Source organism: Rhipicephalus microplus, chromosome 2 (genome assembly GCF_043290135.1).
Source record: "Rhipicephalus microplus isolate Deutch F79 chromosome 2, USDA_Rmic, whole genome shotgun sequence".
Lineage (NCBI taxonomy): Eukaryota > Metazoa > Arthropoda > Arachnida > Ixodida > Ixodidae > Rhipicephalus > Rhipicephalus microplus.
In genome coordinates, this window is record NC_134701.1 from 161,272,603 (window position 1) to 161,296,733 (window position 24,131).

The 24,131-nt window shown below is 43.7% G+C and overlaps 1 protein-coding gene across 1 annotated transcript; it reads right to left on the reverse strand.

The window, feature by feature from the left end:
* Nucleotides 1–4,926: 4,926 nt before the first annotated feature.
* LOC119170636 (glutamine amidotransferase-like class 1 domain-containing protein 1) lies at nucleotides 4,927–23,767 on the reverse strand. The gene is made up of 7 exons (XM_037421857.2): nucleotides 23,621–23,767; nucleotides 22,981–23,057; nucleotides 19,412–19,517; nucleotides 16,116–16,223; nucleotides 12,273–12,367; nucleotides 7,772–7,865; nucleotides 4,927–5,234 (listed from the first exon to the last, which is right to left on the reverse strand). The coding sequence occupies exons 1-7, from the start codon at nucleotides 23,673–23,675 to the stop codon at nucleotides 5,089–5,091; spliced, it is 681 nt and encodes a 226-aa protein (XP_037277754.1). The 5' UTR covers nucleotides 23,676–23,767; the 3' UTR covers nucleotides 4,927–5,088.
* Nucleotides 23,768–24,131: the final 364 nt, after the last annotated feature.

Consider the following 24,131-nt stretch of genomic DNA (forward strand, 5'->3'; position numbering starts at 1 on the left):
CCCTCGTTGTAGTGCGTAACCACCAGTGACACATACCCGAAAGAGCGGTCCTTAGAATGTCCGCTGGATTGCGGCACTTGTATATGATGAATACATGATCAAGAGATCCGAGATGCCTGTACTTTGAGTGTTAACTAGATATACGGACAGATGGACGGGCGGATGGACAGACAGTGGGACGGCTGTACGAACAGACGCACGGACTGACGAACGCTTCGCCTCACCAATCATTATTCACTCCGTGGATATGCTGCGATTTTTTTTCTGCGGTGAACCAATGCGACACAAGTGTAATAATTTCCTACCATTATCAACTAGCGGCTGAAAAAATAGCAATGGAACATTTTTGCATGCTTAAGTTACGCACAGCAAACTTTTTTTTCTCTCTATTTTTTTGTCAGAACAACTTCCAGCTGCGCAGCGAAACTACCGAAGCGGCGTGGTTCGGCTCTGTAGCCTAGACTGCACTGCCACAGAAAGTTGTCCCCGAGTATAGCTCTCTGCACATTGTCTAAGATTTGAAATTCTAATATGACTCAGGGCCGCTTGCTGCACCTACTAGATGCGTCAGTCTTCAGCAGTTTCCGGGAGGTTGTTTTACCGCACTGCACGGGGGCAAGCAGCCGTGCACGCTTTACAGGCGGAAGAATCAACACCGCTCCTGGGAATTCTAAATAATAACATAAAATGCACACCTTAAAATGGCATGTTAAGCCGCTTTCACGTGAGCTGCAGTGCTAAAAAAGTACAAGCTTATCACAATGCGTATATTGCACGTATCCTTATCGCACACAGTGTAGAATAATGTCGCAAACAGCCTCTTACACTGTAATACCACAGAACACTGGTAATACTTAAGAATGTAGCGGGAACTAAAGCACTGCGATTTTCCGTATTGCCCGAGTATGCAGCAGTAACAGCGATATATTACGTCACTACGGATACCCAGAACTGGCGAATTAAATTCTGGAGTCTAACGTGTCCGCGCAGCATCTTCAGGTGGCCCGTCTCAGCGTAGAACTCCGGATTAATTTCAACCACCCCGTGTTCTTTACCGTGCACCCCGGTCCACTTTTTCTTTCTACTGCATTCATAAATATCATTGACATTTCGCCACATAATGCTTATCAGCGCTAAGTTAGACGTTGTTTTCTCTATGCCTTAGTGTTACCCCATGCTCACTCTTTTTTATCACGAACGGTTCACTTTTCCCTATGCGTTTCCAGATGAGGAGAGTATTCTCGGGCGAATACTGAGTGCAAAAAAAAAAAAAACTGCACGGCGCAAAAGTGGAGCATGCACTGAAAAACCGCGTCACCGTTTGCAGTCGCTCACGTCAGAGTGACCAGCGGAGAGGCGTTTACAGCAAAACGTCAAATAGAGCCACACTGGTAATTCGCCCCCATTGCAATATTCCGGCCGGACGAGTTTTTCTTTCTCTCTCCCCCTCCATCTTAGCCTTTGTTCTTCATTCCTTTTATAAATATTTTTTCACTTTATACGAGTAAAACTTGGGCACTATGTAAAGTCAAAGGTGTGTTCGGCAAGAGCCTGTAGCCGTTCAACTGACTCCATATTTTTTTCTTGTCTCTTTTTTTAACACTCTGTGCCATCATGTGCTTGCCGAGTGTGAGGGGAGGAGGCTACACCTGACACCGCTCCAAGGCACGAGTCACGGATCGACGGACGCGAGTACGAGACATTAAAGGGCTTTCACCTTTCCCCTACTTACCTTTCATACTTAACCAAGCACGCATAGTGCTGAACCTGAATGCACACAAAAAGTACTTTAAAAGAGAATGCGTAACTGCCATTAGATATCTAACATAGTCTCAAGTTTGCTAGAAATGCATGCTTGATAACCATTCAGCAGAAATCTAGTATTAATCTGAGCAATCTGCTTTACTTGTTGCATGAAACCTTTTAGAGGGGTCCCAAAACACTTTTTGAGCATGGTCAAAAAACGCTGCCGATCGGTAGTAGAGGCTCCCGAGAACACGCGAGCCAAATATTATAGCGCAGCACGCGGTCTGGAATTCACTATAAATTATCAAAATCGGCTAAAAATTGCTTTCTCTTCTGCCGACAAATGACACTCGAAAATCACTCGTGAACGCCCATCTATCAGCTATTGGCTGATTTGAACATGGCGCACTCGGTCGTTACAGAGACCGCCGTGGAAGGCCGCGACTTGTCCCCGCGTGCACACGCAATCACACTGAAAAAGTTCCGCATTCTAAGTAAAAAAGTTCTCAAAGTCACAAGGTGCTCGTGACGTATTTTTCATTGCCCCTGCCACCCCTCCCTGCTTAGCTTCCGGAGCTTTCATCGGGACAAGAGGAGAGAATGCAACTGCAGCATGTGACAAATCTTAGCAACTCCACTCGCAATGGACAGATTTCCAAAATTTTTGTGGCGTTGAATTCGTGAGACAGTAAGCTCTCCCAGTGAATTCATTCCACGATTACTTTAAAAAGTGTTTCAGGGCCTTTTTAAGGTCTTCCATGTATGGTACTTGCAAAGTAGAACCACAGCAGACGTACTAATTGAATTTTCTCTGAATGAATGGGCCCCACTCTACACATTTTTTAAGCTTTTCTTCCTTCTTGCAGTAGCATTTCATGTTTCTTCAAACCCACAGTGTCAGCTTAGCAAGAATGAAAGAACGCGAATTGTTCAAGGGTGCGTTCGCTTTGTTGCACAACACCATGAAACCAATGCACAATTAATTGAAAGGAGTGGATATGTTTTGTTCTTCTTTCAAACTGCATTATAGTAGTTAAAGAATGAACTTAAATGAATTAAAGCAGGTAAAAAAAACTATCAGTGTGATCCAAACCCACAACCTTTGAATAGCAGACAAAGTGCCGGGCTGCCTTGCAAGCTCAAAGACGCAGTGTTGATTCCCGGCCACAGCGACTGGGTTTAGATGCAGATGCAATGCAACACTCATTTATTAATTTAGGCACACCCTCCAAACAAATCCAGGCAGTGAAAATTAATCGAAAGCCTCTCGCAACATGATGCTGCATAATCATCATGTACAATGCATTCCCGCGCAATTTCACACTCCAAGAAATTTTAATCACAAAGTGATTTGCAACTAATGAGTTGATTATCTGTCCAGCTTTAGGGCTATACTTCATCCTCAATTATTTGGGTTTTAAAGCGCCAAAGATATGCAGCACACCACAGCAAGAGGTTCCAGGTACATTTTTACCGCGTTAAGCTGCTTCACCTGCATACCTAAACATACCCATAAGCTTTCACACCTCACTCCAGCTGCAATGTGGCCACTGCGGCTGGGATTAAAACCAGTTCCTTCATGCCTAGCAGACAAAGAGCAAGTGTACACACATCTTGGCAGGTGGCTTCAGGGCTATTTGCATTGTACTCCAGTACAGTGTCCTGTGAGTGCACTGAAATAGTGCGAGTAGTTTGAGCAATGAACGAAAAGCCGCATCCCACTTAAGCACAAAATAGAAGTAGTGCAAGCAGTATCTACATCATGACATTTGTTCCATGAGTGGCTGAAACTTTACCACATATCACTTTCAAGGCCTCAAAATTGCTTTTTCGCAGCAAATAAATCGGAATGGAGCACTGAGACTTTGTTTAAATGGCTGCAGCCATGTCAGCAATAGTAATAAACTTATCCAGTGACCATGTAAATGTTGCACACAGTCATATGCAACGATAACCACACCGATGCCAACCAATAGATAAATACTCAAACCACCACGATACATACACTTTGCTGGTTCCCATCACTTTCTTCTTTGCAAAACACAAGGCACAAACATACGTACAGGGCACTTCAGGCCATAATCTTTAATTTTCTGCTTCAATTCATCTTGATGCAATCAATGCAAGCATCTGCAGCAACGCTGTAAAGACAGGACAGACAATGAAGAACTGCAACCGAGTTATTCCTACACATAAACGATTCAGCACGCTCGTGGGAGGGGGTAGGGTTGTAAAAAAATATATTAGTGCACTTTGCATGTACAAACAGTGGGGAACAAAGGGACGACACTACGGGGTATACAATGACATGGAAAAAATGAAAGAGGGAACGACATGAGAAGCGTACGGTAACTGGACAGAAAAAACAGAGCACAGGTGGAGACGAAGCTTCAGCACTTAATCAGCACAAGCAAAGTACCGTCTCTAACGGTTCGCCATACTCAAAGAAAAGTGGGCAGTGATTAAAATGCAAGGATAAAATTGCTGAATGGGAACTGCATGCAGCTATGTGGACACACCACTCTCAGAGTACTGTAGTGAACAAAAGTTCCTAGGACTCCATAGATCACCTTGTGAGCTCGATGCAGTAAACCAGAAAGGTAAAGCCAGTCAAATAGAATGCAGAGCAAAGAGAAGGGCTCGTCTGTTCTTCTGCCTCTCGTGTCCTGCACAACCATTGCTGCTCCATCAAAAATATTTGTAGCACACAACAGCTGAGCCCTCCTCCTTTCTTAGAATGAACTGACTGTCACCACTGATTGGCTGAAACGATTCCTAGCCTTCCTTTTGCACCGCACGAAGTTACAAGACAGAATAGAGGCGCATCCAAAAGAGCACCCGCCCCCATTTTACGTTGTCACTGGCGTGTCCTAAGCCCTTCTGTCCATTTCTGCCACGTAATGCTGCTTACAGTGCCAAAGAAGAAAGGTAGAAAAAACGAGGCAAATAATGTGCCAGCCACCTCCAGGCTCAACAAGCAAGCCTGTTGTACAAGTTACCTGCTGTTCTTGCTTTCACACAACATCAAGGCGTTTTCCATTAAGTTATGACGCCCATATGCAATCAGTCACTTCTGCGATGAGAATGGGCCTGATTTGAGCACACGAAAAAGCGTGTGCTTATACTGCACAATCCATTCAACTCTCGACTCGAAGCTCATGTACAGCTAGACCCAGCAAAACAGATGCGCTCAATTTTTAATATAAATTCCTGGTCTTAGATTTCACAACACAATCAATTGCTGGGCAACTGTACATAATCCATGTGATAAGAACGACTTTTTTTTAAAAGTGGGGGATCGAGAGAAAGATAGAGGCGAAGTAGGTACAGCAAGTGAGGACATCACTGATGCCGCTCCTTGCGTGTGGCTGCCTGCTTCTGATTGCACAGCAGCACCAGGTTCTGCACCGCGGTCAGCGTGGACTGCTCGTTCTGGCCTGTCACTAGGTGCCGGTCCACCACCACGTGAACTTCGTCGGGGTCACTCGCTAGAAACAACCCAGAAATAGTGTCACGTGGCATTCTTTAAAAGATATATTTTTCAAAACATAACAGCTTAAAATTCCGTAGAATCTTGATAATTTTAACTACTGGTTTTATAGAAAACATAACAGCTTGAAAATACTGTGGAACCTCAATCATTCAAACTGTTGGCTATTTCAAACCAATTTTTAATTTTTGGCTCACCTGCTATGTTTTCACTCTATCTTAAAGCTGCATAATGCAAGCTGCTCCATTATGTAAATTTGGTTAATCTATACTTTTTGCTTGTCTGTTCTTGAAAATATCTGTCGATGTTACTTCTAACTCAACACTTACAGTTACAGGCATCAACAAAACCAATCGCCTGCATACAAAGCAGTCAAACTAGCCAAACTGCACGCACCATTACATGTTCACTGAGGATGAAAGAAGGTGACATAATAACAATTGCTGGGGTTTAACATACCAAAACCACCATATGATTATGAGAGATGGTGGAGTGGAGAGCTGAACAAATTCTGACCACCTGGGGTTGTTTAACGTTTATTTGAATCCAAGCATTTACGCCTCCATCGAAAATGCAAAAGCCGCGACCAAGATTCGATCTCACGACGTGAAGGTCAGCAGACGTGTGCTTTAGCCACTAGACCACCGTGGCGCGTTGAAATAAAGCAAGAAAACGAAAAAGGAGCATTGGTCCAACCTTACTAAACCGTACAGTGCCACTTCAGCTACAGTACACTGCTGTCAGGAAAGTGAAGTAAGACTGGTGCGACACTGCATTACTAATTGCAATGCATTCTTTAATTACAAACATATGCCTGCATTGAGCAATATCAAGTATTAGTACATTTGCTGGTGTGTAAAGACATTACCGGTAATCATGCAGACTTGTCTATGACGCTGCTGCGGCCCTCAGAAGCAAACATCACACCAAAAGTTTGTATGTTTTCCCGTCATATTATTGGGAACGTCTGGTAATTAAAACTTTATTTATTGTAACTTCTGATAATTCACTGCATCTGATGTAATAATAGTATTCTTATCATACCAGAAATCTAGTCTTATGCAAATATTTTAATGATTAGAGCGAATACTACAGTATTCAAATTCTCTGCGATTCAAATTTAAGTTAAACAACTGCACGATAAGAGGTGAAAAATGTCTGAAGAATTATTTTTATTGTGAACAAAGGTTTCTGAGAACATGGGGCAGACATGGGATATGTCTAAAGTATCAACTGTACGAAAACAGCAAACAAACAGCTGGTGATTTAGGTCAAATTTGCAAACATTGAGCAATAGACGATCACTAAAGAAAATGTTAAGATGCACTTCAACAATTTAAAAAGTATCCATAAGAATGCAAACCAACTAGCCCGACTCTCCCTTTTGCTGCAGTTAAAAAGTTTCATTTATAGAGATGTTCGATGATACAACAGACAAGAGTTCTGAGGAAGTGATGCACAGACAAGAGTTCTGAGGAAGTGATGCAGAGTGGTGACCAAAATTTGCCACTGCTGCGCAGGGTAACGTCATGCTAGGTTTTACATTGAAGAAGATTTTGCCATCACAATCTGCTTCGTCAAGGCGTCCAGTGCTGACTTTCGTATCACATATGCAACACAGAACACCTAAACATCACTGAAAGACAGCAGGGGTCTTCTGTTCCTTTCGCGAAGCACGTCTCATGTTAATTTTAGTAGGACAAATGGGATGAGTGAAACCACTACAGTTCATTTCATATATGCACTGACAAACCAGTGCTGCTGCAACAGACTAACTATTTCGCACGACTGCGGTGGTTTTTCAGGCTGACTAACCAAAGCTGGAGAACTGTGGTGATAATACTTTATTTGACAATTTACATGCCTTAAAGGACCACAATGGTATTTGTTTTACAATTAAACCAAACTTGCCAAAGCTAGCGAGAACTGCACATGGTTTCAGTTTTCTAGTTTCAACGGCAAAACAATCGTCATTGCCTCCACCAGCCAGTGTTTTGGGCACTCATCACACCAATGAAAGAAGACCAAATGCAGGGCAAAACATTCTGTTTTAAGAATTTCCACAAGATTTCCAAAGAAACGACTGCAAGGTTGGGCACTTCGGATGGCGCGCTTTTTATTGCAATACAAAAGAGCAATGCGGTAGAGTTTACCGTTCTTGAAGGGACTGTTTTAAATTAAAACAGTCCCTTCACTATAGTGATGCATTCTTGAGGAAGAGAACGACTATTCTCTAGAGAAGCCGTGTATTTCCAGCCTTTGTATTCGCCCACACACTTGCAATGGGTGGGCTATATTTTTAGATCCTCTCAGAATTTTCTCATGAGTGAGAGTGAAGCTACATCTGATGCGCTCAGATTCCAACTGTCTATGCTAAAGCAGCCACAGAGAGAGCCATTTGTAGCCAGTGTGGGACATTGGGACACCCAAAGGTATTAGAGGTGAGTTCAGGCATACAAATTAAAACAATGAAAATCCTGGTTGGCACACACAATACACACTGTGCAATAAATCATGGCCCCAAGAACTACTCACAGCTGTACAGGGCTCCTCGATCCTTGATGACGTCTTCGGGGATCACAGGAAGGTTAGCAAAGTCGGGGCTGCGGGCAAGCTCAAACACGGAGACCTGCATTTAAATACATAAGACTGCACCGCCTGCCACAAACACTGCATGGCACAGCAGCATGCTGAAAAGTGAGCTTTTGCACCAAGTGCATGGCGGAATGAGAAAACTACCACAAAATCCCGAAGAAGTGCCCCCTCCCAATCTAAAATTCTACACTGATCCAGAAAAGACTGCACTGGTTCTGCACACTCAATTTATTATGACGCAGTGTAGCGTGAATGGCCGGATCAGTGGGCTGAAAAAGCTATGCAGCTCCATAATTATAACGCATTCACCCATACTGCATGTCTTTATCAGGCCTTCTGCACCAATCCCAACTTGCCTATATGTGAGACTCTCTACACCCTCGATATGGCCTTGTGTGATTTAACGATGTAATGTATAATTAATGCCAGAATCACTAATTTAGCTCAATTCTTGGCATCCCTTCAAAAGTACCTGCTCAAAAACCATAATTTGAGCTCACAATGTTCAAATCAGCTAATGGCAATGTCAATGTTCTTAAGGACTTTTTTAGGCAGCCAGAATCACCAAGAGAGCAGCCCGACAACAGAGCAAGGTAGGAGAGAGACAAAGGCCCCCCAGTCATGCATCAGTCCAGGGCAGGCGTCGGCAAACTTCGGAGGCAGAGGGCCGAAAGTGGCATGAAGCGGACCTGGCTGGGGCCACATGGCAAAGCCCGAAGGTGAGAGGGGGGGCGCCCAGGAATTTCAGGCAAAAAAAGATTCAGTAAATGGAAGACTACGTTAAAAACCGACAAACGTTCCTATATTTCCCGGCGAAGGTCCCTTCATGGCCCACTGTATTAACACAATTCTAGGTCACCTCGAATGTACGTCCGCCGCCAAAAATCGCACAACAAAAAAAAAAAAGGGGGGGGGGGGGAGCGCAAGCACATTTCAGAAAAAATTCGCACATATCCATGAAGTGAATTCTGATGATAGGGAAAGCCGTTTGCATCGGATCATGAATTTATGCCTTCTATTTTGTTCTGGTTAACAGCCTTTCATTTTGTTTTTATTAACATATTGTTCTGTAATATGCTTTGATTGATGGGTGGTCAAATGTCGGTGTTTTTACCATGTTGTGGCCTTTTATTTTGTTTGTAATGATTAACAGCCTTTTCATAACGTTTTAAAGACGATAGTCTTTCTTGGGATACTTGAACGCAAAAATTTTGTTCTGTGTGTCTGTCCGTTTGACTCTGTGTCAAGCAAAACAACTCAAGTACGACCACATCCACAGCGCCCACCAATAGTACCCAAGCTTCTGCGTTCAAATGTGTGCAATTGTCGATTAAAAAGCTAATATTGTGCATATCTGAGGCACAATGTCAACATGCCAATATTCTGCGGTGTGTTTCTTTATACTAGAAAAGGCATACATAAGTACTACTAAGAACTGTAGCCTTAATTAGGCTGCGCTGACAATGCAATGCTATGAAGGAAAAGAAGGTTTCCTACGCTGAGCTAAAATGATACTGTGCAGCCACCTACTTTGAAATCTACAATATGGCCTCCCAAGTTTTGTTTTCTCAGATTAACGACAGATGGCGCTAATGTCTCAAGCAGCGCCTTTAGAGTCCCATTTACCAATTTTCTTGTGCAAAACATCAAATAAATGCTTTATTCTATTCACTGTGTCCAGACAGGAGACTGTCGTCTTTTAACGTCATTTGCAGTCGAACATGCAGATACGGGGCCAATTTTTTCTATTCTGTTTGACCTTCTTATTTTGTTCTTTTAAACTTGTGTTATATGACACAGATGTTTTCACAGATGTCTTCGCACCTGTGCTATGAGCAAGCACGCCGCCAGACGCAGGTCAAGGCAAGGTTCTATGGAGCTTTGCAGCTAAAAAAAGGTTATTTATGATGTCTTTGAAACAAAAAAAGTGAAATTCTGGTGTGCCAAGGCAGCTTCATGGCAGTGCTTGGAAACTGTGCAGAAAAGCCAGCTTCCCGAAAATACGCGGATTATTTTTAGAAAATCTTGGACTTTGCAACCAAAACTAGTTTTCGATTCTAGTTCATCTCCCGAACCTCAGATTTCAAATGAAGACGGAATGGACCGACATACAAGCCTGTAAACATGGTAGTATTTCCACGAAGGAGCTGAACCCTTTTATTACATGCACGAAGTGCAGACATTATCTAGCTAAGTATGAAGATTGAGACTAGGAGACGATGCCAACTAAAAGCGGTCTTCCTTTGCTTTTGTTTAAACTTATTTGAGGTCTAAATCGCCATATGAACCTTCAGATAGAAAGTCACATGAAGAGGGAGTTCAGGCATCGTGCAGGAAGCCGCATAATACCATATTTACTTGCATAATGAATTTACCTCGGTCCTTCAAAAAAAAAAGTTTTTTAATATATCTGTGCATTTATTTCTGTGCGATAGCCCGAGATGTTGACATTTGAAACAATGTTAAATCACACCGTTATATCATAAACTGATGACGCAATAAAAGTAAGAACATAATTTAACAACCATGATAAACAGTCGCAAGCAGGGCGAGCGCAGACGACATCAATCGAAATTTATTATACGCGCCTTTTGCGACACAGCACCATCTGTCAAACGCAAAAGAAACTTTTTGCTTGCTGCGCCATGCAAGCAAAGTGGTGCAAACACAAAGCAAAAAAACAAACAAAATGCAAGCAGACCCACTGAATGATGTCACTGGCAACATTCACCCGCAACGTGTTTGCTAGCAACACTGCCGGTTAAAACCTAAAAGTTTGTCGAGCATGTGCTGGAGCAGTGGTTCTCAAATGGGGGTCCGGGGACCCTAGGCGTTCCGCGAAGTCATTTCTAAGATCCAAGAAATCCTCAGCCACTTTTTTTTTACATTTTAAATTTTTTACCTATGCAACTCTGTTATTGATGAACTGTCCGAAATGAAGGAGCACATTTGTTTGATGCTTTTGGTGGCAACAAAAGCCACCTGTTTCATCCTCCAGTTTTGTTAACTTGCCTACGTATCCCCCCTCCCTCTGCTCCAGGGGCTCCCCCATCACTTCCACCAGTCCGCAAGCGGTACCCGACACATCCATGGCCGAGAACCACTGTGCTGGAGCATGGGAACCAAGCGGCTCGATGCCACTTTCAGCGTAGATCTGTGCACATTAGCCTGTAAACGTGCTATCCGCACAGCCATGCCACACGTGCCGGGACACCTGCGGCACACAAGTGAAGTGCCAAAGAGCGTCACCGATATACACTCTTCCGCCCTTCGCTTGTGTGCGGCAGGTGTCCCGGGATGTGCGGTGCAGCTGTATGTAAAGCGTAAGTACAGCTTCGGCCCACATATTGCGGGCCAAAACAAGGACAATTTCCCCTTGTGGAAAGCGAAGATCGCGAATAGAAGCTCCATTTTTCTGCCACTGAATTAAAAACCAGCAGCGATTAGATAGCAAGTTTTTTAATACCGTCAAGCAAAACTCTTGCTGTAATAACTCCCTTGACATTTTTTTCTTTTATGTAATGAACCCTCCCCCTAATTGGTATCAACTTTTCCTTAAAAGAAAAAAAAAGGTGGGTTCATTACGAGAGTAAATACGCTACTGCCCCATGGGCTGCAGGTTGCCGATTCGTGATCTAGGTGGCTTTGCATGCACCCTGCACACTTGTTTATCTGTGACAATGACAATGCTTGCGCAAAGGGAAGCATATCGCAGGAAGGCCAAGCCCCCACTAAGCGTGTTACAGTACTCACGATGTCACAATGAGGCCTTGCCACATCAGCTGAGCCCTCACGCTTACATTAAAAATACATTTAAGGTACATTCACCACATATAGTTCATCGGAGACATATCTGTAGGCTGGAGAATAAAAAAACACAAACATTTCGAGCTTGACGTTTCGGTGTCAGATATCTTATGCAGCAGCTTGACTGCTCGGCTCAGTGGTTTTGAAATGGGGGTCACGAAGCCAGTTTTATGATCTGCGAAACTCTCACCCGCATTTTTAAGCGTGACTGTGCCATGTATTGATGAACTGTTCAAAATGAAGTGATGTGGCATGTTTGTTTGATGTTTTTCGTAGCAATAAAAGCCACCTGTTTCCCGCTCCAGTTGTGTTAGTTTACCTACCTACACCTTCCCCCTCTTTCAGCTTCGCTGCAAGGGGTTCCCCATAACTTCCACTAGTCCAGAAGGGATCCATGACAAATCCATGGCTGAGAGCCAGTGGCTCAGCTGAATGGTAGAAAAGCAGTCACTTCTGTTAACTCCATGCGACCGCTTCCCTTGCAATCAAGAATAAGCTTGATCAATGAATTTATCTTTTTGAATATATTTTATCAAAGATAGAAGGCTCGCATACAGCATGTATGAATGTGGCACATCGCTAGATTAGATAGTCGATTCCCGAACCCATGTGTTGCCAGCAATGCGAGACTCACCGCTGTCAAGGTGCACCTGCGGAAGCTCCAGACATCAGAGTCCTCCATGGCTGAGAATAGCCCGGCGACTCCCATGCCAATGGCACAGATTGGCTCTGATCAGGAGCAAAAGGGCACAGAGTTAAATACCACGCAATGCCGATGCTTACGCTCTATAGCACAGGCACCCTCCCAACTCAAGCTGCGACCAGTCCTGTCTGAAAGGAAAGATGCCGGGATGTTTCATCCGATCAGGCAAGAAGGAAGGTAATAAAAACATACTTTTACAATTTGCAACCCTCCTTAGCCACACGACATTATCATCCCAATTATTCTGGCACCTACCATAATTCATATGACATATAATTGTTGGAGTTTAACCACATATTTCATATGAAGAAGAAAAGAGTGCTAAGTGCACATTCTAGCACTGCACTCTCTCACAAATTTAGACACAACATCGATTGGCATAACCAGGAGGGACCTGCTTTGAAAAACTCCCCGAAAAGTGTAATTCTATATGCACAGAAACAAACACGTACAAACAGATAAAAGTTAATTTGACCCCCCTCTCCCCTCATAAAAAAATTTCTGGCTACACCCGTTAGCACATCATTCGTTTTGGTATACTGACTGCTATGCGCAATTGCTCATGATTAGTACATCGTGACACTGCAAACATGACCGTTAACAGCAACAACATGACACAGACTGTACAAGCTGAAAATAAATACGCCGAACCGACTTGACCGAAAGCTTGTTCTCTTAACTATTTGAATTACTTCGACCTAAATTTTTACATTTCAATATGTGACGACCATACATCGCCAGGGCCAAGGCCAGAAAACATGCGACCTTTTCAGACACACAAAATGATGAAAAAAAATTGGTAGACCTTTAAGCTTCGCTTTTAAGAGTAGAATGCTATAGCGATATCCTGTCCCTAGTGTGTACAGAGTTTAAAGTGCTTCGTGTCAGTGAAGCTTTTGAATACATCTGAATTCTATGTAATGAATAGCATGCTTTAGACCATTGGGAAGTGCGCACGTAAAACCCTTCGGACTTGCTATGCATTCAATACGTGGCCTGAAGAGAAAGGGTGCACTAATGTGTGTGCCTATTGTAGCGGGTGGCTCGCTTTAAACCATAGTCATTATAACTACATAATTTGACATCCCATTGCAGTGTATGCTTGTACTATGCATTATTACTGCCATGTTATTATTACTGCCATGCCCAAATAATCTAATGAAGTTAACACCAGCAATATCACTTTTGTTTTACTGTACATGAAGCATAATCTTTGCTGCGATTGACTCACAGAGCAACAAACTGCGTCTTTTAATGCTTTCCTCTAATAACAACAGCAATAGCAATCATTCCATGTGTTCTCAGAGCTTGACCAAAAAAATTCATCTTTTATAAAATAGTATGAACCGACAGACTCGCCTGCCACATTTATTCTTTAGTTTTTAATTTTAAAAAACTGGCCCTACATTTAGAGACTCATTCGGTCTCTTCAGGGAGTGACTGTCGGGCTCGCGCCACAGCTAGTGCTTTTTTAGCAGTTTCCTTCTCCAAGGTCGTTCTCATTGCCGCATTGTTTTCCCCACTGGTTCCAAAAACCACGTATGTACACGCTTGGCAGGGTCCCCATTGACCGCACAGTGGGATAAACAATACATACAAATGCATAGCCATGTGCGGGGTTCTCCGTAAGGAGTAAGGGGGGGGGGAACACCATCACCAGTGTCCTTCTAATCTTCACAACTCCCACTCAGGTTCTCATAATTGGAACATGGTACACACAAAAGGTATTAAGGGGATTGCCACAGCCCCCCCTGTCCTGCCTCTCCCCGTGCACAAGCCTTTGCACAAATAAATAATTAGAAGAGTTAAGGTGTGTTTGATATTGTGGTATACACAATGGGTTTTGCATATTACCACATCTCTGGATTATAGTAGTAGCATCATCTGAAGCTTTGTTTAACCACAACGATAAAGAAGTCAACCCTTTACAAGCAAAATGATTAGGCTTGTGCGAATAGTGAATTTTAGGTTCGAAGCGAATTTGAAGCGAATTGTGATTTTGATCGAATGGTATTTATGACATATAAAAAAAAATATTTATCATGACCTAACTAACCTGCACATTATTTCTTTTTAATTGAAATAGGGGCTCTATGCAAATGCCATTTTTTTTTTTCGTACAAAGGAAGTCGAAACAACCTTGATTAGTAGTTTTGGTAGGATGCGAGTGGTAACCTCTAAGATACTTAACGTCTTAAAATTTATTATACTTGGAGCATGTCAGCCATCATAACAAGCTTAAGAACATGAAGAAATGATTTGAGAGTAACATATTCCTTTAAAGGGGCCCTGCAACACTTTTTCAAGTAGTCGTGGAGCCAGTAAACCTGCTTGTTGCCTCACAAATTTACTGCTACAAAGTTTCTAGAATCAGTCCAGAACAGGCGAAGTTTCGAAAATTTGACGCACGCTGCAATTGCATCTTCTCTTCTCGTCTAGACAAAATAGCTGGAAGTTAAGCAGAGAATTGATTGATTGATATGTGGAGTTTAACGTCCCAAAACCACCATATGATTATGAGAGACGCCGTAGTGGAGGGCTCTGGGAATTTCGACCACCTGGGGTTCTTTAACGTGCACCCAAATCTGAGCACACGGGCCTACAACATTTCCGCCTCCATCGGAAATGTAGCCGCCGCAGCCGGGATTTGAACCCGCGACCTGCGGGTCAGTAGCCGAGTACCTCAGCCACTAGACCACCACGGCGGGGCAGTTAAGCAGAGAAGAACGGCACGGTGAAAGGAAATACGTCACACACACCTCGTGACCTTGAGCACATCTTTTTTTTCTTCGAATATGCGACTTTTCAGTGCAATCGCACATGTACTCGTGGACAAGTGGCGGCCTCGGTAACGACGAGCGCGCCATGCTTAAATCAGTCAATGGCTGTAACTAGAAAGAAAGCCGAGAGAAGAAAGCAATTTTCAGCTTTGAAAATTTATTGTGAATTACAGGCCACATGCTCTGCTATAATATTTGCCTCGCGTGTTCACAGTAGCCTTGACTACCGATGGGCAGCGTTTTCTGACCATGTTCAGTAAGGGCCCTTTCAAATTTGAAGGAAGGCTTCGCGGCAAAGCAAACTTTCCCTGAATAAGTGCTTTCACGGCCTTGCTTTCCTATATTGCAGTGAAACCACCTTTACAAGCGGTAACATGCAGATTAATATACGTCACACGTACCTACTCGTTCTTCAAGAGTCCGACGGAATCCCGTCTGGTCGAGGACAAACATTGTGAACAAGGCTCCCGTGTGGGGAGCCGAAACGTCTTTTTAATTTTTGAGTACTTCACCTTGGTCAGCGTTTTTGTTACTTTGCACCTATTCATTGCAAGTACTTCGAAAATATTCTATAATTTAAATTCGAATCGAAGCAAATTCGAGTATTCAACTATTCGTTCGAATATTCACACATGCCTAGAAATTATGCACTTTTCAGCAGTGGAGTATAATATACTTGGTAACTACAATGATAGTTCTCTTGGCGCTTTGATCACTGTTGGGTGGCCAGGTAACATCCGACAACTCATATTCATGGTGAGGTCCTATTTTACAGAGATGCCACTCTAACATTGGCCCAAGTGGACTCTGCTGCTATATTATGAAAACCTCAGAAATTCAAGTTGAAATGACGGTGTGTGGGAATCGAGGGTAGCCTGTCGCCATTGTGCGGGCTTTCCATGTGTGCCCTGCGGCTTGCTAAGACCGGACCTACGCTAGTGGCCGTACTCCTTCGGGATATGTGTACACTACAAGTGGAAAGGAAGGAACTCACTTTTCTCCTGTATGAAGTGCCTGAGGATCTGACAGAGGTCTTTGTTCTCGCAGAGGTCATGGACTGCTCCTGGACTGTGCGGCAAAATCAGGCACGAGTACCGATTGGCTGCACAGAGACAGGCACTCGTTTAGTCGCTCATTAGAAATATAAGAAAGAAATCATCGAGCAACCAGGCTTTGCAGTAAAGTTTCATCCAGGAATAAAACTACTGCATAAACAGCAACAAAATACACGGGCAGTGAAGAAAGACACGTTACACTCTACCAGACCAGAGAGCTCAGGAGCGCATCGAGCCACTCATCTTAGGTAGGGGGGGGGGGGGGGGATGTTGGCGGAGTGACAATACCGGAGAAGGGGAGGGAGTCTAGACTTTTTTTGTAGCATAAGACCTCTATTATACCTTAAACATTGTTAATGTCTGATCACAGTGGTGCCGCTCATTTGTCCTAATAAGTGATAGGAGGTGAACAACAAGCATTGAATAGAGGGGGGGAGCAATGACAACCTTTGGGGGGGGGGGGGGGGCATTTTTCTTTTATAATATTTGGTATATACTATTAAATTTCGATTCGAAATCGTTCTATCAAAATCACTATTCACTTCAAACCTTAAGTTCACCACTCACACAAGCATAATGTTCACCCAAAGAGTGGACAAGTCTGTGCACCATATTCAAACCTGTAAACGTTTGTACATGGTGCCCCTTAATATTGCTTCTACCTCAGCAATAACAGTTCTATTTTTTTTTTTTTCCTTTCTTGATGCAAGCGTAAAGCAGTAGTGGGCTCAACGATGCTCTCACATTTTTTCCTTGACAAAGGACTACTTGCAATGAGAACACTCTCACAACAACAAGTACAGTTGCACTCAATATGAGACGCAATACGCTGTCTGTATTCAAAATGGCACCAACATTGTAAAGTCACATTTACATAGAAAAAACTTTTTATATCAGCGGTATCTTTTAAACTAATTTAACTGTTGTCAGTATTATTGTTCAGGCTCGATTCAACAGCAGCTAGCATGTTGCAACTCGCATTGCGTGCCACTCTACATTATGAGTCACTTAAAAGATAAAGAAGTACTGTCCCAAAAGTTTTGCTTTTCCTTGTGTTGCTATAGTAGTTAGCTAAGACAGAGCTGGAAGCTTCATTTGCTAAGCGGCATGACAGATTATAACTGAAGATGCCTTCACAGTGGCCAGTTGCAGTTTCGGTTTGGGAAAGCACCCAGAAAGGCAGTGCCAGAAAGGTTTTGTTATGAACACTGCTCCCCACGCAAGCACACGAAGCAGTGCCCCACCTGAGCACCCGTGTTGCTAAGTATCGCGAAGAGCACATGCACGGAGTATCGTAAACAACACAAATATACTCATCATGTAGGTTGTTGCATGTTTTCTCTAAATCCAAGTTAATGCTATTACTCTGAAGTGCTCCATTTTGCACTCAGTTGCGGGGCATACGCAAGAGGAAGTATACGTTAAAATTATTAAAAATCTCAACTTCTTGTAGTTTCATTCCATGTAAAAACTTTAATGTATCTCAGCTGCAAAAGAACACAAAAGGACCGTGTCACCAAAACACAGAAGTGAAAAAAAAAACTGAAAAAAACTGTAGGTTGTGTTATGACCGTCGTCAGTAGGCGCCATGCTGTCGCTGAGAAGCGTAGCCGGGAAACGCTCCCACGCCTGGAACCCCAGTTTTCTCAAAACCAGCGTCCAGAGCTGACGGGGGAGCGGCGCTCTTTTTAGTCCTCAAACAAGTAGCCGACTGCCTATGCTCGCCAGGTATTGTCCCAGCTAGCCGGAGGATGAGATGTCGTGTCGCCACAACGCCGTTCCAGAGAGGACAACAAAGACAGCATCTTCCTTGGAAGAAGCCGCGGCTGCTGCCACAAATTGCCCTGCTAATTGAGCGAACAGATTGGCGGACCGTTTGATGTCTGCTGTCAGGAGCTTGGGACCCCTCGACCAGCGGCACACACACGACGAGGAAGAGCCCCTCTGGCGCCACCTTGCAGTGCAGTGATCACGGCTCAATATTGGATGTTCACGTAAGCCGTGCATGCTCGTACCCCTCGCCTGTTGTGTGTGTGTGATTGGTGCTCCACTCAAGAAGGAGGAGCCTGACAGGGCTTATAACGACGCCGCAGAGTGCGGGACGTCGCTCTGAACTGTGTAACGGTTCAACCACTACGCTCGTGGTTTGTGAAAACTCTCAACCTTTCTATGCTGTAAATATTTGTGAATAGTGCCCTAAACCTGTTTGTTTTTCGTATCCCGATCTTGTAAACGCTCGTTTCCTCAACCCGAAGCTACACCACGCTATCACAAAAGACCGGGCAGACCCCGGTTTGCAACAGTTGTCTCAATGTTGTAAAAAGTGTATCTGTAACACTTCTTGGAAGTGGAGTGATAATTACCACAAAGAATTACTGTCTCTTTTCGCTCATGTTTCAGTTTGTGCTAACGAATGAAAACCTACCTCCCGACACTCATACTGCATTGACACAGAGCCATTCTCACTAGGACAGTCCCAGGGTGTCATTGTGAGAACTCCCACTTGTGTTTATTTCAATATTCTAGCACGCACTAAAGCTTACTCCACAGTGAATAAGCCCTTAAAGATTACCCTCGCGCATCTCTATGCATATTTGCCGATTAAAGTAACCCTGAAACACCTTTTCAAGTAGCCATGAAATAGATTCAATAAAGGAGCTTATCGCCTCAAGAATTCACCGTCATTGAGATTTTTTAGAACTCGTCCAATGCAAGCGGAGTTACAAAGATTTGTTGTGCGTGGCAATTAGATTATTTCTTCTCTCGTCCCAATGAATGCACTGGAAGCTAAGCAAGGAGAGATGGCACAGGGGGAAAAATAAGTCACATGCGTCCCGTCACCTTGAGCACTTTCTCTCTCTCCCTCTCTTTTTTTCTTTGAAGGCGCGGTTTCGGAGTGCGATTGTGCTTCCATGTGTGGACAAGTTGTGGCCTGCTGCCGTGGCCACAGTAATGATCAAGTGCGCCAAGCTTAAGTCAGCCAATGGCTGTGATGGAGTGATTTTTTATCGTGTAGCGTCATTTGTCAAGAAATAAGAAAGTGATTTCTAGCTGTCTCTGAGAATTAATTGTAAATTCCAGGCAGCAGGCTGTGGCATAATATTTGGCTTGCGTTTTCTGAATAGCCTGGAATACCGATTGGCAGTGTTTTCCCAACTGTGCTCAACAAGTGTTGCAGAGCCCCTTTGATTGCAAACAAGAGAAGTGAAAATGCAGAGTGTCTCTGGATGCTTACGGTCCACAGTGTGAAGTCCAATAGGGATTGCAAACACTTTCATGCGAAAGTCATTCAGCCAACGTCGACTTTGATCATCCTGGTTGACAAACTCCAAGGGACGCCCCTGCGAAAAACGCAAGAGTGGTTGTTTTCGTACCACTTGACTTTGTTGCTGCTCTATCACAGGCACAAAAACATAACGCATAGAGCAAAAAACACTTGTGAACCGATTTCTAGTTGTAGACATCGTGCACTGCAGATTTTCGTCACTCAGCAACAATACGCAGGAAACTGTCCATCACCATCGATTACATGCGATTAACAGTTGCTAAAGATTTTGCAAGTAGTTCTAAGCCAATTACTACAATGTTGCACATTACTGTCCCCTTTAATGGAGCCTGACATCAAATTTACTCATGTCAAGATTTTTGAGTCAATGAGTAGCTATCGACCACCTAGTCACGATTCACGACCTATAACGCACCTTAGGAACGAATAACAATCAAAATCACTTTTATTGATTTATATCACTGGTATCTAGCACGATTCAAAACGGCCGGCAAGCCCGCCATTTTTATCGCTGGGAGTGCTTCAATGTGGTCACCTCCAGATCGCGTCACAGCTGACCACATCTCCACAGAAAATAGTGACGTAGGCTCAGCTGTTCCTCAAACATTTCATCAGCTATGCGCACATATTCAGTCATGCCTACTCACCCCCATTGCCGTCGTCACCATACAAAGTGTTGACTAGGGTGAAATACAGCAATCTCGAGCTAAGAACCGTCGCGATTTATCGCATTTGCTTCGATCGACCCTTTGCAGGACAGCGATTCCAAAATAGACACTGTTCCAAGCAGTAATGAGGAGATACCCAAGAATGCATGCTTCGGCCACGCTCACTCGTGCATCTAAAATTAGCTATATTGGTATGTTTTGGCGTTAATGAAATAACGGTATAAAGGAAGCACACTAGCAGAGAAATAGAATACGTTCCTTGTTGCCAGGTTCTTCTTTGCGCCTCCAGATGGCCCCACCAATCCGGTCTTTCATGGTGGTGTCAACAGTAACCCGATATAACAAAGAAGTATACAGATGAACTAAAATTCGCTATTCACTAACGATACCTGCTACTGTTATTTGTTAGCGATTATATCTGTCTATACACTACTACACTTAGATAGCTTGTGGTCTTGTTGGTGTGTAACATACGTGTACTGAAAAGACACCCTATTGCGCTTTTTCCGTGCTTCAAACCAGACGACTGCAAGTCACAACGGTTACCCCGACGTCCTGACTGACGAGCACTTGATTCATGCTCTTTTGTTTCACCGATCTTTCATGGGCAGTTTCCATCTTGGTAATTTTACTAAATCATTTCAAAGCGGTGGGAGGAAGTCAGACATGATGAGTGAGCGCGTTTCCAGGCTTCGGTGCCAAAATAAGAACACTCGGATCGTAGACGCCATGGCTACTAGCACATCGTCACTTAGAATAGTATGTGTGAAGTGTATCACCAAACACGTAGCATTAGAGTAGATGTCGCAGGGCACTCCATTTTCTGTTCAGCTCTCGTACGCTACTTGTCGTCGAAGTAAAATAACTTCCACGCGGCAAAAACTATTTAATTTCGGCCAAGAGGACCTGCACATAGAGTGCAGTCGAATGAAAGGTACATCTTGATTCTGAAATTCGATGTCAGTGCTCCTCTAAAGCAACTCTAAAGAGAATAGTGACTTGGTTTAGATTGACAAACTGCACTCTGAGAACTCTAATGCAATAATAAGTTTCACTGTCATAATTTCATAATGAACGGAGAAAATCAAGGTTGAAGTTTCAATTTTGAATTTCACACCTGAATCTCCGCTCATGAAGTAACGAATTTCAGAATGTATTTTTCACAATTTTGCAATATTGCCTTGATGAAACTTTCCGGAACTCCTCATGCTAGGTCTATGACACCCACAGATGACAATGTACTTCTTTTTTATCTAGGAGAGGCAATGCAGGACCCGGTAGACTCGTCCAAAATGTACTACATCACAATGTTTGGCGCAGGAATCTCACAGTGGCATCTCCCCCCGCATTGTCTCTTTTCACATTTTCTCGCTCATTAAGATTCATGCCACAGTAAAAATGCCGTTTTCGGGATTGTGAACTTGTACTTTACTAATGTGCGAAAAATCCTTTTGCTCTTTAGTGTCCTTTTAATGACAAAGCCTCGGCAGAAAAACTAAAGGTAGCGCATTTAAGCCCTTGCACAAGTGGTATAACAAGTGTTCATAAACATTTTCGGACGTATCTGAAGCCTGCCTGAAGTTATGAACATAGCGGCAAGCCTCCCTTGTCCTGCCAGGGGAGCTGTGTGCGTGAGCTGCCGTGATAGCTGTGATGTGAAGGAGCCACAGAACCACACGGCCATTCCATTTGCACCAACAGTAGCAAAAAAAATCAGGAAAAGAAAGTTGCATGCAGAAGAGCACTGCACATGGGACTATAGAGAAAGAAACATAAGCACATATTATGGAGAAAGCAACAGAAAACGATGAAACTAAAATTACATATTTGAAACATTCAATCGGTCACAGTCAGCGTTAAAATGAAAAATTTAATAAACTTGCAAAGGACTGGGCACAACACAATGAGACAAGTGCTCAATTCATGCACCAAGCATACAAGTCATTTTGCCGCACAAACAATCAAGAGACCGTACTTGGAATCACAAGCACACTGAAAGTCTGCACTAATATCAACACAGTTCGACCTCAATTGTGAACAGGCAAAGCAAAGAAGCAGCTTTCATGAATAGAAAAAAAGAAAAAAGGTTATTGCAACATGTTACTACATGAATAATAAAGCAAATGGACGTGACTTCCTTTTGTAGACACAACACAGAGGTTTCTCACAGCAAGAAGCATTGCAGGTAGTTCAAAACAATTGCAGACTGCAATTTTGAGGCTGGTCACGTGCAAGGCTTCCGTGCTGTACAGCGATGTAATGAAAGTAGTAATAATATTCCGGTAAAGGCTGTGGAGTTGCAAAGAAGGCTTCTAAGCACCCGCTACTTCAAGTAACGAAACATCGCTTCAGTCAAACTTGTGCGCAACAACATGAACAGCATCAAACATCTGTTTCAGTCATACTGCGACCTCTCTAATAAGCTGAAAAATTGCCACATTAAAACACACAATGGACAACAAAATAAAACATGACAATTATGCTAAAACAATGTTCATTTTGTCATTTACTGTAGGCATACATGCTATTTGAATTTTTTTTCGCAGACATCCAGAATAGACACTCAGATGATGGAAAAGTCACACAAAAAGTGAACTCACGTAGGTAATAGAACAGCACTATGAGAGGGAAAAAAACTTGCTTGTAAATGTGAAGTGAAAGTACCCTATTGTGCACAGACGAAAATGAACTGTTTTGCGTAGCAATGTTGAAAGGACAGACCCTTATTATTTTCATTTAACCTTAAGATTTGGGTGCCATTGCGCTGCATACGTAGTGCAGTAAACAAAAACAGCTGAAGCGCGACTAAGTCGCGTACAAATCGGCGTGCCGTTATCTACTATAACTCACCCCTGGCGTGGCTATTTGGACCGTGAAAGTGCTGTGCAGTAGCGTAAACGTCTGTATAAACGAAGGGGCCGAGTTTCCTGCAAAACAAAACAAAGGTGCGTGAATTTCAAAGACGGTCAAACTAACTGTCAACAACGGCGCGGCATGTGAGCACTTCCGTGCGCGCGATAAGACACTTCGAGAGACTGCGCATGTTTGTAGAAACATGTGACAGTGTCACTCGCTTCACTTGATTATTTGGCGTGCGTATAACGCAGGAGAAGCCTCGCGTGCGAAAAGGCTAGCCGCCGCGCAGTTTATCCCGCGCGCATCGGAAGCTGGAAATGGGACGACGGGATTGCGAGTTCAAGCGGAGTTCATTTCGAAACGCCAAAAGTTCGGAGCAGCGGCGGCGCTTTTGGAGCAGTCGTAGCGAGCTGGGCACGGCGAAAATCGGAGGAAACGCCTCGGACAGCGTCTCTACGCAAAGCGACATCGGTTGTCCTGGGGAAGCGAAGGTGAACGGCGAGAATTCGTCTGCGCTTTTAGGCCTAGGCAGGAGAGGAAGCACACTCCCCCCTTCATCAGAACCAGACACCACACGACCTCAAGTAGGCCGCTTCCAGAAGTACGCCCAGATGGCGGCAATCCCGCTACTCACCGTCCTTAGAGCCGCTCAAGACGATGAGGCAGCTTAAGCGAGGTGCCGTGGACATGACGCAGCTAGGGTCACAGCATTTCTTACAACATGAAACATGCGCGCCGCAAAAAACCGCAAAGCGCGGCCTCCCTTGGCGGGGTTCAATGCACTCACAGGGTTGACGGCAGAGCCAACGGCGGCGTGGCGGGCGCTAAACGTAACCGCTATCGAAAACGAAGCAAATCACAGTGGGACAAAAACGAGAAAAAAAAAAAAAACTCGCGAAAGCTCTCGTCGGCGTGGATTTCGTGCTGCTTCAGTTATGATTTTTTCTTACCCCTAGAAAAAGCAAAAAGCTCATGTGTGTACGCGTGGGACTGATCACATGGGCCTAATGAATATGTCACGTTTATTATTTGCAAGCGCAGAATACTGCAGATCTTGGACGATGCGGCGTGCGCACTATTTTGCCCGCTGCGCAGAAAATCAGTTAAAAAAAAAAACAAGAATGTGTGTCGCGATCGAAGGCTAT

What these genes read in the sequence shown, in the direction of transcription:
- LOC119170636 (XM_037421857.2), bottom strand. Translation starts at nt 23,675, where the DNA reads ATGTCCACGGCACCTCGCTTAAGCTGCCTCATCGTCTTGAGCGGCTCT. An exon ending in GCACTTCATACAGGAGAAAA is followed by an intron (nt 12,368 to 16,115) that starts GTGAGTTCCTTC and finishes GCTCCTGATCAG; the next exon opens with AGCCAATCTGTGCCATTGGC. An exon ending in TCGAGGAGCCCTGTACAGCT is followed by an intron (nt 5,235 to 7,771) that starts GTGAGTAGTTCT and finishes GGTTGTTTCTAG; the next exon opens with CGAGTGACCCCGACGAAGTT.